At 45.0% G+C, this 17,647-nt stretch overlaps 1 protein-coding gene across 2 annotated transcripts in view; it reads right to left on the reverse strand.

Annotated features, from left to right (window-relative positions):
• plpp3 (phospholipid phosphatase 3) overlaps positions 1-17,388 on the reverse strand; it is a 185,336-nt gene extending 167,948 nt beyond the window's left edge. The window contains exon 1 of one of the 2 annotated variants that reach the window (XM_038794167.1): positions 16,841-17,388. In XM_038794167.1, coding sequence (XP_038650095.1) covers positions 16,841-16,967 — 127 coding nt within the window. In that variant the 5' untranslated portion in view covers positions 16,968-17,388. The remainder of the gene's footprint in view (positions 1-16,840) is intronic. The other variant, XM_038794166.1, reaches the window with a different exon arrangement.
• Positions 17,389-17,647: the final 259 nt, after the last annotated feature.

Genomic DNA, 17,647 nt, shown 5'->3' on the forward strand with positions numbered 1-17,647 from the left:
AATGACGTGGCCGGTGGCGCCTAAGTGACGTCAGCCGCGCATGCGCAGGTTGGCCGGCGCCAACCCGCGCATGCGCGGTTGCCGTCTTACCCTCCGCTGCCCCGCAAGACATGGCAGCTTGATCTTGCGGGGCGGCGGAGGGAAAAGTGTGTGTATTTTAGAGACGCCGGCCCGACGATCGGTGGGCACCGATCGCGGGCCAGACATCTTCTGAGCACTCCCGTGGTGCTCGATCCTCCCTCCGTCCCACACAGGCCCCACAAACACCGGTTGCACGCTGTTCACGCTGGCAACGACCAGGTGTGGTTGGCAGCGGAGTGAACCGGTCGGGTTCAGCAGGCCGCTCGGCCTATCCAGGCCGGAGAATCGCCAGTTGCCATGAGAAACGAGCGGCCTGTCGAAAAACGCGACACGTCATTTTGGGGGGGGGGGTGGGAGAATCGCGGGGGGTGCCAGGGCGGCGTGGCGTGATTCGCCCGGCCCTCCCGCGATTCTCCCCCCCTGACATGGGGAGCGGAGAATCCGCCCATTGACTTGGGTTCAGAGAAGAGTGTCTTGCCACAGTCACCTTTGTGTATTAATGAGATAATTGTAGCTTAGGATGGACTTTGTAATACGTCTTAATCCTAAACCAGTGTGGGGCAGCATAGCACAGTGGTTAGTACTGATGCTTCAGAGCGCCAGGGTCCCAGGTTGAATTCCCGGCTTGGGTCACTGTCTGTGCGGAGTCTGCACGTTCTCCCTGTGTCTGCGTGGGTTTCTTCCGGGTGCTCCAGTTTCCTCCCACAAGTCCCGAAAGACGTGCTGTTGGGTAATTTGGATATTCTGAATTCTCCCTCAGTGTACGCCAACAGGCGTCGGAATGTGACGACGAGGGGCTTTTTACAGAAACTTCACTGCAGTGTTAATGTAAGCCTACTTGTGACAATAGAGATTATTATTATTATTATTAATTGCTAAGCTAAGGGAGGAAGTAAAGACATATTGTATCATAATCTTGTTTTTTCATGTTTAATAAATGTTTTTTTCTTGTAGTTAAAACTAATTCCCGGTCTCATGACTATTTCTTCAAATTTTATTTTAAAAATGTAAAAGTAACGGTCTTTTGAGCCAGGGCTCTATTCTGGGATCGTCCCGTCCAGTTATAACATCAACTGAGATTGGAACAGACTGTTGAGTTGATTTGCAGTACCATCAAATCAGCAACAGCCTTATAGTATATCAGTGAAACTCGGCTATGTACTAGAATAGGACTTCTCCAACATCCAAACTAATTGGATTAGATTGCAATTCACCATGACAACTGGAAACATGTGAATAGGATAAAGAATGTCTTCAATAGAGAAAATGGGTTTTCTAAGTCTAGGACAAGTGTAAATAGAAAGATTGTCCTAATGAGCAGGGAAAAATATATTGTAAACTTATTCCAAGATAATAAGCAGGGCAAGCAGGGAACACAAGAGTGTCAAAAATAATCAAGCTTTCAGACATAATTGAATTTGACATGAGAGGCCCTCCAAATTTCAAAGGAAGCCTATACTTTGGTTATCATAAATACATCATCATCATCTGTAACCATACATATAGGTCTTATTGTGTTTGAAATCTTTAAATATCCCTATTCACAAGCATGCAAACAGAAAAGCAAGTCTAACTGTTTTTAAATTAGTGAAGTGTCAAGCTCAACCATTCTTTGCAACAGTTTTGGATATTTGCTAGATTGGTCTGCTACTGTTTACATTTTTTATCTTAACAAAGAATATTTGAGCTCTTCCTGTGACCGTGATCTTTGTTCACAAAAGTCCATTCACCAGCAGCTGGAATGAGGATTTGACCCGCAAACTAGGAGAAGCTTCTCCCCCAGAGAGTTTGAAACTATCTCCTGGACAGTGCTCTCGAACTTTAAGAAAGGAAAATGTACAAACTCATATTTACATAATGCCATATCAAATCTTTTAGACATCCTAAAGCACTGTACCACTGATTTACTCTGGGAGTCCTCAACATTAACTCCTGACCCATGAAGTCTCATGGCATCAAGAATGGATAAGGAAACCTGCTGATTATCTCGTATCATGCCATGCTCAACTATGAATCAGTACTCCCCAATGTTGAATACCAATTGGAAGAAGCACTGAGGGTGGCAAGGGTAGCTATTAGATTGGATCTGTGGCAGGTGGTGTGGGAACCAACAAGAGGGAAAAGCCTACTTGACTTCATCCTCACCAATCTACCTGTCACAGATCCATCTATCCATGACAGTATCAGTAGGAGTAATCACCACACAGTCCTTCGGTGAAGACAAAGTCCCATCTTCACATTGAGGATACTCTTCATTGTGTTGTGAAGCACTACCGCCATGCTAAATGGGTGAGACTTTGAACAGATAAAGCAACTCAAAAATGGGCATCCATGAGGCACCATGTGTCATTGGCAGCACCATGTCATCAAGTCTTTGACAACGCCTTCTGAACCCACGATCCCTACCGTCCAGAAGGACAAGGGCAGCTGACACTTGGGAACGCTAACACCTGCAAGTTCCCCTTCACCCCATTCACCATCTTGACTTGGAAATATATTATCATTCCTTCACTGTTGCTGGGTCAAAATCCTGGAACCTTTCCTAACAACACTGTGGTGTCTAGACCACATGGACTGAAGGAGCTCAGGAAGGCGGCTCACCTGTACCTTTTCAAAGGCAATCACTGAATGGCACTAAATGTTGGCCTAGCCAGCGGTGCCCATCCCGTGAAAGAATATTTAAAAATGCAATGATTTCATTTTAAAGTTAATTCCCTGCTGCAATCTAAGTAAATTAGACAGCCAATTTGCTTGGAAAAAAGCCTCAGAAACAGCAATTGAGATAAGTTGATTCATTTTCAGTAACTTTGTTTAAGGAAGGGGTGTTGGCTAGGACATGTCCCAAAAAATCCTATGACATTAGTTGCATATACCCAAGTGGATATTCAAAGCTTTAAATTATCCTTGCGTCTGAATGAATGTACCTGTAACATTGTGGTAATCTCTCAGCATTGCTGTGAAGTATCAACCTCAATGCACTCAAATCCTGTAGCGGGATTTGATTCGAGACAGTAAGGAGTTCCATGGGGGAGAGCAACACAATCAATTGATCAAGCAGCTCAGCTATTTAAAACACAAGATTCACCAACTAATGAACCATTACCCAAAATGGTTGTGGTATTTAAACAGGGCTCAACATAGCTTTCTTTAATTGACACCATTAAAATCAAACTATGCTTGAACAAAATACCTTTAAGAAGATACTGCTTCTTTGAACAACTTCTAATTTTAAAACTATGATAAGGAAATATTAACACTGTGAACTTTAAAGAGGAAGAACCACCCCTGTAAGATTAATAAAAAGATTCTGCACTATTTTGGCAATACATAATAAAGTGACATTGATTACAGGGCTATGATCTTACAAAGATTACATGGCAGCCTAATGCTGAAAATATGAATTCCTCAGAACCAGATCACAAAGATCATTAATCCTTTTGAGATAAAAGCAAAGTATTGTGGACACTGGAAACCTGAAAGAAAACAGTTTTAGTGCTGGATAAACTCAGCAGGCCTGGCAGTATCTGTGGAGAGGGAAACAGTAAACGTTTCAAGTCCAATTTGCCTCTTCTTCAAAAATTGTTTCTACATAAATGGTAGATACATTCAGGTCAAGTGACACGACCAAAAAACACCAAGACTGGTTTAATGAGAATGAGCAGGAGATTCAGGAACTGATAAGCCACAAGCGCAATGCCTTTCTGAACCTGGTAAGAAGTCTTACAACACCAGGTTAAAGTCCAACAGGTTTGTTTCAAATCACTAGCTTTTGGAACACTGCTCCTTCCTCAGGTGAATGAAGAGGTGGGTTCCAGAAACATATATATAGACAAAGTCAAAGATGCAAGACGATGCTTTGAATGCGAGCATTTGCAGGTAATTAAGTCTTTACAGATCCAGAGATAGGGGTAACCCCAGGTTAACGAGGTGTGAATTGTCTCAAGCCAGGACAGTTGGTAGAATTTTGCAAGTTCAGGCCAGATGGTGGGGGATGAATGTAATGCGACATGAATCTAAGGTCCCGGTTGAGGCTGTACTCATGTGTGCGGAACTTAGCTATAAGTTTCTGCTCGGCGATTTTGCGTTGTCGCGCGTCCTGAAGGCCGCCTTGGAGAAGGCTTACCCGGAGATGAGAGGCTGAATGCCCTTGACTGCTGAAGTGTTCCCCGACTGGAAGGGAACATTCCTGCCTGGTGATTGTCACGCGATGTCCGTTCATCTGTTGTCTGCATGGTCTCGCCAATGTACCACGCTTCGGGACATCCTTTCTTGCAGCGTATGAGGTAGACAACGTTGGCCGAGTCTCACGAGTATGTACCGCGTGCCTGGTGGGTGGTGTTCTCACGTGTCATGGTGGTACCCGTGCATCTTTGACTTTGTCTATATATATGTTTCTGGAACATACCTCTTGATTCACCTGAAGAAGGAGCAGTGCGCTGAAAGCTATGGGTGCACAACATTAGAGTGTCTCTCATGACACAGGAGAGGAGATAACACTTTCAGAGTCACTGAATACAGGCAATTGGGACCAATACGGGAGTAACTGGCCCTTAGAAATCTACCAAGTAGTTTCTGCCATAAACAATTACTCATCAGTTAGCCCTGAATGCTACGGAAATGAGCTGAGCCATAAGGTTTTGCATTTCAGAGCCAGACTAGCTGTGTTTCATTGCCGGCATAACTTTGTCAGCTACAACCAATATTGTGAAGCCTCCCCCTCCAAAATAATTCCAGATGCCACTCATAGGAGTAAGACCACAGACAATATGGAATGCGAGACATTCACCAATTTATCCTATACTTCTTGTGCAGAACAAAAATCTGAAATTTGTATATTTATAAAAAACTGTTTCACATATTTTAAAAACATTTTCATTTAACCTGTGCAGGAGACGCAGAAAAATAAGTGCCGTTAAAATTAACTTTTGTATCAGTCACTGAGATGTACAGCACTCATACAGAAGAATGTTTCTGTAATGTGAGATATTCTGTAACAGGCTTCCAGGAATCTTCATAAAATAATTTCTGCAGGTATTATTTCTGCTGGAAACAATATGTATTAACATATCTAACACTGAAAGGGTTGTTTAGTATGCAGCAAATTGGGCCTTCTGGTTCGGAATTGGTGTCATTTTCCTTTTACAAAGTATTTATAGCACAAAGCAGGACCAATGGATCCATGCAAGTGTTTATGGTCCACCAAAGTCTCTTTCCTCCCATCTTCATCTAACTCTACCAATATATACTTATATTCCTTTCTCCCTCATGTACTTATCGAGCATCCCTTAGCTGCATCCAAGCTATTTGTGTCAATGACTGCTTGTTGCAGCAAGTTTAACATTCTAACTGCTCGTTGAGTAAAGACATTTTTCCGAAATTCGTATTCAAAATTTTCTTTGATATCAATTTTAAGTAACCTGGACTTCCAGCTGCGGCTATGCGGAGCCGAGCCGCACGTTCGGCAGCTCCCGCCAGGAATGGACTTTTGGGCTCGTTTTAGGGCCCCCAGCGGTACTTATTCGACGATTCCCGACGTGGGAAGGAGTCAGCGGCAGTTCCCCATCGGTGTATGGCCTGGACCAGGAGTGGGGCAAGCAAGAGAGCGGTGGCAGCGCCAAAGAAAAAGCGAGGGAAGAAGCACAAGATGGCGGCAGGCGGAGACCTAGAGGCATGGAGGCAGTGGGTGCAGGAGCAGCAAGAGACTCTCCAGCGATGCTTTCGGGAGCTCAAAGTGGAGCTGCTAGAGCCATTGAAGGCTTCCATCAACAAGCTGCTGGAGACGCAGACAGCCCAGGGGGTGGCAATCCGGGAGATCCGACAGCAGGCCTCTGAAAGAGAGGTTGAGGCCTCAGCCCTCGCGGTAAAGGTGGAGATGCGCGAGGCGCTCCATAAAAAATGGCAGGAGCGGTTCGAGGAGATGGAGAACTGGTTGAGGCGGAACAATTTGCGGATCCTGAGCCTCCCGGAGGGGCTGGAGGGGTCGGACCTGGAAGCCTACGTGGTCGTCCTGCTGAATTCGTTGATGGGAGCTGGGTCCTTCCAGGGGCCCCTGGAGCTGGAGGGGGCCCACAGAATACTGGCAAGGAGGCCCAAGCCGAATGAGCCGCCACGAGCGTTGCTGGTGCGGTTCCACCGGTTCGTTGACCGGGAGTGTGTGCTCAGGTGGGCCAAGAAGGAGCGGAGTAGCAGGTGGGAAAACGCGGTGGTGCGGATCTACCAGGACTGGAGTGCGGAGGTGGCTAAGCGGAGGACCGGGTACAACCGGACGAAGGCGGTGCTACACAGCAAAGGAGTGAAGTTTGGCATGTTGCAGCCGGCGCGTCTGTGGGTCACCTACAAGGACCGACACTTTTACTTCGAGTCCCCGGAGGAGGCGTGGGCCTTTGTGCAGGCCGAGAAGTTGGACTCAAACTGAGGGTTGGCTGCGGGGGTCTGTACGTAACTGTTACTTTCTGAGGGGGGGGTTTTCTGTTTAATGCTGGTTCTGTGTTGTTTTCAGGGCGGGCGGGGGCGCTGTCTTTTTGCATGGGTTCGGTGGATGGGCTCGAGGTGGGGGGTAGATTTGCAGTGTGGGGAGCTGGTGGTGGGAAGGGGGCTGGGGCCCCGCGAGGGGCTTGGGCCGACAATGGGAGCTGCCTTAGAGGAGGCGGGGTCGGGCAGGTGGAAAGCGCGGGCTTTTTCCCGCGCTAAGGGTTGATGGGGCGGGGTCGGAGCTGAGAAGCGCGGGCTTTTTTTTCCCGCGTGAGAGCGAGAGGGGGAGGAGGAGAGCCTGCTGGTGGGCTCTGGGGAGGAAGGGTAGCCCCACGCTGGGAGGGGCCGGAGGAGTGGCGGGAGTTGCCGGGGTCAGCAGGAGGCCAGCAGCGGCTAAGGTGTTGAGGGGGTTTATGGACCAGATGGGAGAGGTGGATCCCTGGAAGTTTGCGAGGCCGAGGGCCAGGGAGTTTTCATTCTTCTCCCATGTGCATAAGGCCTATTCCCGGATCGATTTTTTTATTATGAGCAGGGGGCTGGTTTTGAGGGTGGAGGATGCCGAATATTCGGTGATAGTCATTTCGGATCATGCCCCGCACTGGGTGGACCTCGAGCTGGGGGAGTAGAGAGACCAGCGCCCGCTCTGGCGCTTGGAGGTGGGGCTGCTGGCAGATGAGGAGGTGGGCGGGTGGGTTCGAGGATGTATCAAGAGGTACCTGGAGGCCAATGATAATGGGGAGGTTCGAATGGGGACGGTCTGGGAGGCATTGAAGGGGGTGATTAGAGGGGAGTTGATCTTCATCCGAGCCCATAGGGAGAGGAGAGAGCAGAGAGAGAGGGAGAGGCTGGTGGGGGAGTTGGTGAGGGTGGATAGGAGATACGTGGAGGCTCCGGAGGAGGGATTGCTGGGGGAGCGGCGTAGTCTTCAAGCCGTTCGACTTACTGACCACCAGAAAGGCCGAAGCTCAGTGGAGGAAGGCACAGGGAGCGGTTTATGAATATGGGGAGAAGGCGAGTAGGGTGCTGGCGCATCAGCTCCGTAAGCGGGATGCAGCCAGGGAGATTGGTGGAGTTAAGGATGGGGGGGGGGGGGAATGTGGTGCAAAGGGGGGCGGACATCAATGGGGTCTTCAGGGACTTTTACGGGGAATTGTATCGGTCTGAACCCCCAGTGAAGGGGGGGGGGGGGAATGGGGCGCTTCTTGGACCGGTTGAGATTCCCGAAGCTGGAGGAGGGGCAGGTGGAGGGACTGGGGGCGCCGATTGAGCTGGAGGAGCTGGTCACTGGGATAGGCAGCATGCAATCGGGGAAGGGGCCGGGGCCGGATGGGTTCCCGGTCGAATTCTATAAATGTATGCAGACCTGCTGGGTCCCCTGTTGGTTAGGACCTTAACGAGGCAAGGGAGGGGCGGGGGGGGGGGGGCTTTGCCCCCCCCGACTATGTCCCGGGCACTGATTTCCTTGATCCTTAAGCGGGTCAAGGAAAGGACCCCCTGCAGTGTGGATCATACAGGCCGATCTCGCTGTTAAATGTAGACGCCAAGCTGTTGGCGAAGGTCTTGGCCACAAGGATAGAGGACTGTATGCCGTGGGTCCTCAACGAGGACCAGACGGGGTTCGTGAAGGGTAGGCAGCTGAACACCAACTGGCAGAACGGTAGGGCAAAAAAGGCCAGCAGCAGCCCAGGGTGGTCGTTCCGGTGGGTTGGGTTGAAGGGGTGTGTACACGTGTTCTTTGGTTATGACGGGTGTTAATCTCTTTCTTCTTTTTGTAGTTAACGGGGGGGGGGGGGGGGGGGGTTGTTCTTTCTTGTTTTTCTTAGTTGTTAATATTTTTTTGTTAATATTTTCTGTTATTGATATTTTGTGAAAATCTGAATAAAAATTATTTAAAAAATTTTTTTTAAGTAACCTTGTACTAATTATTTTTAACCTCTATCGTTTTATTCTATTTGTTTCAGATAGATTCCAATAAATGATAACAGGGGCCGGAACGGTGGCACAGTGGTTAGCACTGCTGCCTTACAGCGCCAAGGACTCGAGTTTGATTCTGACCTTGGCCGTGTGGAGTTTGCACTTTCTCCCTGTGTCAGCGTGGGTTTCCTCCGGGTTCTGCTGTTTCCTCCCACAGTCCAAAGATGTGCAGGTTAGGTAGATTGGCCATGCCAAATTGCCCCTTAGTGCCCAAAGATGTGCAGGTTAGTTGGGGATAGGGTAGGGTTTGGGCCGAGGTGGGGTGCTCTTTCGGAGGGTCGGTGCAGACTCGATGGGCTGAAAGGCCTCCTTCTGCACTGTAGGGATTCTATGACTCTATGATGATCACCTTAGAATTGAGTTGGATCATTTCTCAACCAGGATAATTCCAAGGTACTTAGTTCAGCACGATTGCACAATCAGGTTCAGCATCTCTTCAAATCCAGTTCCCATGTCATGGACACTCACTTGTATGTGACACTTAGGGGGTGAGAGATTAATAAAAATAAAAACAAAGTTAATAAATTTGTCAAAATTCCTTTTCACCTGCGACTTTTGGAGGCTATCCTGGAGAAGAGAATCTCTCTTTAAAGAGCATTTCAGTGAGATTGCCGGAAAAAGACATGATGAGCAAAGGGCAAACTAAATAACCAAACATATTGGGCAGCACGGTAGCACAAGTGGATAGCACTGTGGCTTCACAATGCCAGGGTCCCAGGTTCGATTCCCCGCTGGGTCACTGTCTGTGCGGAGTCTGCACGTTCTCCCTGTGTCTGCGTGGGTTTCCTCCGGGTGCAGTCCCACAGTCCAAAGATGTGCAGGTTACATAGTTTGGCCATGATAAATTGCCCTTAGTGACCAAAAAGGTTAGTAGGGGTTATTGGGTTACAGGGTAGGGTGGAAGTGAGGGCTTAAGTGGGTCGATGGGCCGAATGGCCTCCTTCTGCGCTGTATGTTCTACGTTGTATGTTCAAACAGAAAAAGAAATTCTTAAACTTAGCTGATATCATGCTTTTTCAAACAGAGTTCTATTGCCACCTGTAGTGACAGTGATTGGAAGTTTTTTATACTCATACATGAATAATGCCATAAAGCATCATCAGTTTCAGTGCTGTTACTCCATTTTCACCTTGTGCAAACATATTACAGTGAAATTAGACTAATGAATAGAGTAATTGATATGTATGACTTCAGCTGTCATTGCTCCTCAGCATACCATTGCTAGAAAGCCTTACTGCTTAACATATTCAGGGGCCTTCACATTAGAAACTAATTTATAGTCTGCCCAATGTGGTATCAGTATCAAAATTGTAACAAGCACACCAGTTTTGCCAGTGATTTATAGAAAAGGTCAGAAGCTGAACATTTAATAAAGCAAACAAACAGTTGATGTTTCTGACAAGGTTAAGTTTATTCTTTTGCCTAAAATAGGTAAGCTGACAAAGATTTTTGCACTTGCCTTTTATATTGTGTCATTATGGATTGTTGGATACATATTTCTTTAAGATAAAAACTGCATTGTCAATTTGAAATGGGTTAGAAAGGCACATTAGCTCCGTACACATTTAGAATTAATAAAATGGATATTGAAGAGATTTTTGAAAAAATACCTTACCCCAAAACAGCGCATCCTGAATCATTAGATAGGAGCAAGACTAAGCCATTCGCACCCACCAGCCAGCCCTGCTGTTCAATACGATCATGGCTGATCTGATTCGAACCTTAATTCACTTCCCTGCCTGCCCCCATAATCCTGGACTCCATGGTGTATCAAAAGTCCTCCATATACTTGGCAGAACTCTTCTTATGAATAGGTTGTATCATTTAATGAAACTGGGAGAAGCTTCAGTTAGTAACACAATAGTTAAAATAGTTTATCTATTACCAGTGTGGCTATTTCTGTTTAATGACATCCACGCGGCAGCTTCAAGTATGCTGCCAATGGCCGCATACCAATTTTAGGCTGACTCCTCCAGAGCTATCGCCTGACACAGGGAGGAATCTGATGGCGCAAGCCATCAGATTGATTGGTGAGAGGAATTTCTGACTTGATAATGGAGCTTTATTATGTCTGAGAGATACAATGATGAGGTGCCATTGCAATGCAAACAACTGAGTAAATACCCTCAGCTTGTCAGATTATGGTTGCAAGACTAATAGCCTACCTTTTACAAGACATTCATAGGGTTTGATGAAGTCAAATTGATGTCTCAAGCAACTTAATTGAAAAAATACACCGCAACATTTCATCAGATCAGTGATTGCTGCTCAGTAAGAGGGCTCTGACCAAAATCCACTTCAAAGTGTTTGGCAGAATGACATCAATGGTAGCAAAGTAATGGAAACTTTCTTTCTATTGCAATACCCACAAGTTTTAGGAATCATGTTTCACAACAAACTGTATTTTTGCAGATCTGGGAAGCTATACTGCCTTTTCCAGTTGGTCGATCGCCAACAGCCAATCTTTTCTCAAAGGACAAAGTGGTAGCTCAGTGACAATCTTAACCAAGAATTGTTTTGTGTTAGTGGTTAGAAAGTTAATCTTACACCATGATCAATCTACCAGTAATTATTTTACTAGAAATGATGTGCCTCTTCAACAATTATTTTGAAGTAAAATCGCAAAGTAAAATCCCTGCTCTAAAAGGTCTTTAAAAATAAATAATTACTTTGAGTACCACCATTCAAAGGCCAAAGTAATGGGAATGGCTCTCTGCTTATGGCACACTCACAGCAATGGAACTTGGTTATTCCAAGAACACACAAAAATAATGCTGTCCTGACCATATTAAAACAAATTCTTCATAGACTTTATATATCAGTAGGTCCTTTGCTCTTTCTCACAAGGTATTTGAAATGTTTGGTATATTTGTAAGCATTTTCCTTCATGCACACGATATTACTTGAAGAATTCCACAGTAATGTAGAACAGTCAGGCATCCATTCAGTGCAACAATCTCGAGCTCCTCCTATAGGTTTGTAATTTTGTTAAAATTAGGTTAATGGAGCGGTCACATGGTGTGAGCGTGGGAGCGGCTGGATTTTCACGAACGTTGACTCTGCTCGTCTTCTGATCCTTTATTTTGTCATGATGCACATTCCATAATTATCTTATTTTGGGATATGTCTTGCACTGTGTCCCTGGTTGATCCCGATCAGAGTTTGATGGTGAAGAGCTGAGTTAAATCAGAGCAAATCCTCATTCATTAAGACGGTCAGAGGTGGCTGGGGTGGGGCCCAGCTTGCAGTGACAGCTTTGCTGATGAGCAGGCCTAAGCCTCAATGGTGCTGTTTGCATCAGGATTATGGCTACCATTGCAAATTACGTTGTGCATGATGATCTTGGCTCCGTGATGCAGGTTTCTGGTGCTCACTTTGATGAACTGCGTAGTACCTTGAGAGAATGGTGGATGCGCCAAAGAGAATCCTGATATTTGATAGAGCAATTGCCCTGGAGGGGATCACCTTGGGTCTTTGGAAATCCTGTTGCCTGTGTGCCGTCCACCCTGACTGACCTGGGGAGTGGGGGCCAGACATGGGGTGTCCGTGAGCCTAGTCTCTTACAGGGAGTTGGAGGCGACTACCTGAGTTTGAAAATTAGCTGCCAAGCTTTTGTGATCTTCATTTGAAGGTTGGGCGCATCACTTTTGGCAGAGAACATTGTGTTCTGTCTTTGAGTCTGGGGCCAGTTGGAGGCCCAGACCACTGGTCTTATGTTGTCCTGTCCTCGATGCTCGTGAGAGGTTGGAGGTGGCTGGTCATGTTGAATCATCCCACCCATCCAGATTCCAGGTTCCTAGCCACCTGGGCATCGGGGCGACGGCATGGCAGAGGTGGTGCGCTTCATTTCATGGAACATTTGAGAGATCATGAGGGTTATTCGACGATCCTGTCATGGCCTGAATCTTTCCAAGCAGCATAGCTGGTTTTATTATCCTGCAGAACATCAATAATCTTGGACTTTATTCCCTTGTTATTATGTTGCCGATTTCATGTTGTTGGTTTTTCTCCTTAAAGAGTGTGCGATATTTGAGCACAAGGGCAAGAGTAGTTTGTTATCCTGTTTTAGCAAAAACTACAATGAATTGGTAAAGTGATATGTGCAGTCGTGCCCCTTTTTATGTGCTGTGATCCACGCATTCATGAGAAGAGAGTGCTCTTCTCATTTATCGAGAAGTTGAGTGGAGCCACGGTGCAGTGATGGGTGGATGGTCGGTGTGGCAGTGGGTGGTAGGGTTAGGTAACTTCTTACTTGGATTGAGGATAGCCCCCAGTCAGAGCTAATTGTATCAAGCTTTTATTTATTTTTTGTTACTTTGGAATTTGGAGAATCCGTACTTGTCTCCTTTGAAGGCCTGGCAGATCATGTATCCTGGCGAGGATTGGGTTCCTTCTGATTCGCTTTTGTGGTTGGCAGTTTTAGAGGTATTAGAGTAGGAGGAAATGAATGGTGGTGCTCGCCTGGGTGTGGTTGGTTAATCATGGTCCAATTTGTTGAAGTGAGAGTTTGTATACAATGCCGCTGCATTGTTGGAGCCCTTCTTCAGTTTGGGGATAGGGTTGCGGAGGAGCTAGGCACTCTCCTCCAAGTGGTCTTATACAGCAGCGTGCTGAGTGTCCTCCTCATTGTTGGGTCTTCCATGGGGAAGCAGTGCTTTTGTCTCAGTTGAGGCAGCACTGCTCTATCCCCTAATATCCTTCTTGCAATGACATAGTGTTGGTCTGTGTCTAACGTTCTTGGGTTAATACGATGTTCCTCCTTGGGAGGGGGGGTTCTTATCTTCATCTGTGTGATCAGCGTGCTGTTAAAGGCCTTTTTTTGGTCCAGTGGGTTATGGCGGGTTCTCCTTATTGTTCCGGGGAGAGGAAATCGGCCCCCTTCCCATGACACCCAATTACTGGGGGTCTTGACAATTCTTCTCCTCGGTGGTGGTGATTTTTCTTGTGTCTGTCAGGTTGATGCGCTGTCCTGGGTGTGGTTAGTGAGGTGCAGGATCCTGATGTGGGCTCTATGTTCTTGAGGTACTGATTCCTTTGTGTCAGTATGTGCTGGACTAGGCTAAGACCAGTGCTGTGATTGGGACCTTTTGCCTGGGACGTCCCTTCTCGAAGGCACTTATTAGGGACATCCCGCGAGTTTTTGATATGCTTTGAATGTCCTTGGTTTATTGACTCCTAAGTGCATGAGGGAGTGGGGTTGAGCCAGGTTCTCTCCTATGGGTGATATCCTGTTGCTCCCCCTTATGGTTGAGATGTTTCCTCATCTGAAAGAGCAGTTTCTTCTCTTCTCCTTCATTTGGTGGTGGGCATTCGCTGGAGGAATGCTTTTACCTTGAACCTCTTTTAACCTGAGACCTTTTGCTCCTCGTAGTTCTCCCTTATTTATCCTGTCTCAATTAGTGTGTTGTGAGGTGCTGACACCACTGACCATGATCGGAGTGTATAGCTGCTGGTCCTCTCTGTATAAATATGTGGAATGATGATCATCCTGTTCTATGCCTGAGGTTGGGATTATGTCGTGTTATTCAGTATATATAAAGTACCCTTTTAGAATAGGGGTTCTCGCATATATTCTTTGTATTTTTTTATATTTTGTTATGGCGGGATTTAAGAATCGTGAATGACTCCTGGAGGTGTACAGACGGGTCCGGTATCTGAGGGAAGGAGGTTACAGCATGTTATTGGTGCCTCTGGTATTGTTGGAATTGAGGGAGATATGTTCTGGTGCGCGCCCAAACCTGATGCCAAAAACTTATCCTGAACTCTCGTGCTTGTTGTGTGCTCGCCGCGTTGGAAGATGTGCACCATTTTACCATGTGGTGCATATGGAGGCATCAAATTGAGTCTAATGATTGTACTGTACCAGTTATACTGCTGTTCTCCTGTTTCCCTCTGTACCCATGTATGTTGACACTTTTGTTTTGCTGAGCTGTACCATTCTTGTGGTTTTGTAAGCTTGAATAAAAACCATATATTTTTAAAATTATGTTAATAGTTTGTGTGTGCCTCTCCTGCCAACAATCAAAAGACTCAACAGTTGTAAATAAGCGGTTGGAAATAATATAAGCTTTCTGACAACCCTGTTTTTAGTCAACTCTCAATAACAAAGACTGCATGATAGAAAAATAGGTAACTAATTGCAATCACACCTAATAACTTGGTGAATGACAGCAGGTGGATTTTCTACACACAGAGATTCATGTTTCCCAAAATTGAAATCATTGCTCATTTCCAATTTAAATTTTGGAGGAACAACCCAATTGTTGTGATAAAAGACTATCCAGGACTTGCACCAGTTGCCAGAGCACAACATTGCACTGCTTGATGGTGTAAGCATAGATAGTTCACACACCAAAGAAAATCAGTACCATTTTCACGAGCATGAAACACATATATTCTTGATTGGAGCGTGCACCCAAATCTCAAATGTGTTCAATTAGTAGAATTCACACATCAGGTTAGATTAATTTGCTACGCTAATTGATTGTAGTTTTCTTACTGCCTTATCATCCCAGAATATAAAAACGAATGGAATCCATTTAATTATCGTGCCACAAACTTACCGCCTTCAAAAATATTTTTAGAAATTTGGGCCTGTTGCTTTAACCACATGGAACACATTTGTGTCCAAACACTGTCAAAACACAGACTCATGATGGTGCCCTTCAGATGTCTGTGTAGATTTAGAAAAGTAATAGCATTCTGGTGATGCCTAACAGGCATTTGAATCTGGTAGAAAAGTTGTTTAATGCCAGATGCTTAAACGGCAGCACCATGATCAAGATAGTTAAAATATGCTTATAAACAGGAACTTTATGTAGCTTTGTATGGCACTGGTTGTATAAGCTGTACAGATGGAGCTGTTTGTTCCAATTACATGTCAATTATTATGATAAAGTGACCTTTGCTGGAAAGTGCTTACTCCAAAGATACATTTTATCAGCAGTAGCCAGTGCATTACCTAATACAATGCATTTAGAAGCACTGACCTGTACCACACTGATTTCAAGACAACTATCATTTTAAAACTTTTTTCAAAAGTTATTCCTTTCTCAGAGTTACAAAGCCCGTGCATAAAGTGGACAGGACAAGTCCTTAAACCATCTTCAAATTGAATGCAATTCACGATCCCCACAAGAGAGACATACAAGATCCAAGCTGACAACAAAAAGCATTTGACACCTGATCTCGAACTTGATCCTCCGTGAGCTTAGCCAAATGACAATTTTAAAACTGCAAAATCCAAAGATGTGAGATGAGCTGGGGAAGATCTTATTATACAGGCTACAAAGTTAGGCTATTACAAAATGTTACAGCCAGCTTCCTCTCCAGACACTTAACGAGATTAAATTAATTTTTCACCATGACCTCTCACTGACGTTCTCATTTTTATTATGAACTGTCTCAAGGTGGAACAATCCAAATGTGCATAAAATATCTGATTGGCTGTAGACAAAATAATCAAGGGCTCACAGTAGCACGGACCAATAACACATGGATTGCCATAATACCCTCTTTCAATCTCAGCTAAACCCTGCCATTTTTTTTTACAATCACTAAGGTAGTCCAGATAAAGCATTGTTAGTAATATTAATGATGTTACTTTGTGAAATAATACTATTTTCCTAAAGGGTTAAACTTGGATCGGCGAATACATCTATGGAATCTGCACGAATCAAATTTATTCCTCTGAATCCCTCTCTGGGCTCCTATTCTCTTTTCTCTCTATATATACACACATACACAGCTCATAAATGCTGTGCATTAATATGTAATAAAACCGGGTCACATCTGTTTTTGAGTGCACTGCACGATTACATTTTGCAGAGCTGTAACTTTGACACAGACAAATGTTACTATCAGGTCTGTGGACAGAAACAGATATGAGGTGCACAGAATGCTCACAAATCCAAAGCACGGGCAGATTAAGCTGCATGCTTATACTTTAATGTGTACACATATTTTATTGCAGTCTGATCCCCCCTTAAGAAGGCTTGTGCTTAGAAAAGTTCTGTTCAAATCGACGAGTTGTGATTGGAGCTTCAGACTAAAGTGAAAATACATCGATTTAAATGTAGCTGATTATGGTTACATGTGGAATGCATTTGAGTTTGGGCTAGTTGCGAAACGGAGATTGAATTGGGCTAGTCGTCATTTTTTAAAAACTGCATTCAATTAAAGTTTGCTCCTTTGCTGTATTTTGCAGCTACTTTTAAAGAACAGTGGCAACACCTACTGCCTGCCCCGACAATACGTAAACATAACACAGCATGGAGGACTACTTGTAATAGAGTTGTTTTTAAAATGTACTCACCAAGGAATAAGCAAAAGAGGTCCAAGCAGATTAACAAGCCTTTCTTGTGATTCTTATTATTCAGAGTTGGATTCCCACCATGTCGGCTGTCGGCAGGCATCGCTTTGTCGTATTTGTAGCTCTGCATGTGTGGAACTGCTGTAAAATCCGTAGCCGAAAATGTTAAGATAACTTCTTTTTTGAGTCTCTCGCCTACGTTATCCCTATCGGACGTTGCACCTTTTCCCTAACTCTGTACTTTCGTTGTTTTTCTTTTAGCTAACTTCAGCACAAAACCGCGTCCCGAAAGGAAGCGCTGGCTGTGGAGTATGTAAACTCAGGAACTTGTAAAAGTCACAAATTTATGGTCCGCTTTTGTATCTGCGAAATGAATGAATGAAGAGGTTTCGCTTTAAAAAGAAAACAATTCCTTTGCGGGCACAATGCAGCGCTGCACTGTGATGTGATGAATGCGGTTCCTTTCTTTCGTGTGTTTGCGAAAGCTTTGCACTGCTGTTTTATTCCTGAACTGCTCTTCAACGTAACCCACTTGGATCAGTTGCCAGTCAGCCTTACTGTCAGCCCCCTTCCTGATGATGATTACAATTTCCTACAGATTTCTAAACATCGCCCTCCCTCAAACAGGCTTAGAGCGCCCCTAGTGCTGCCAGAAGATATTAAAGTGGGAAGTGAGTTTGATTCCCCATTATTTACAAAGACTGTTATTATGTTAGAATATTTATTTAGAATATCTGCATCACTGAATAATACAAAGATACCCTATACGTGACCTCGTGGTGATGTTGAAGTGTCTAATTAATATACTTC

This window comes from Scyliorhinus canicula, chromosome 4, assembly GCF_902713615.1.
Source record: "Scyliorhinus canicula chromosome 4, sScyCan1.1, whole genome shotgun sequence".
In the NCBI taxonomy this organism is placed as follows: Eukaryota; Metazoa; Chordata; class Chondrichthyes; order Carcharhiniformes; family Scyliorhinidae; genus Scyliorhinus; species Scyliorhinus canicula.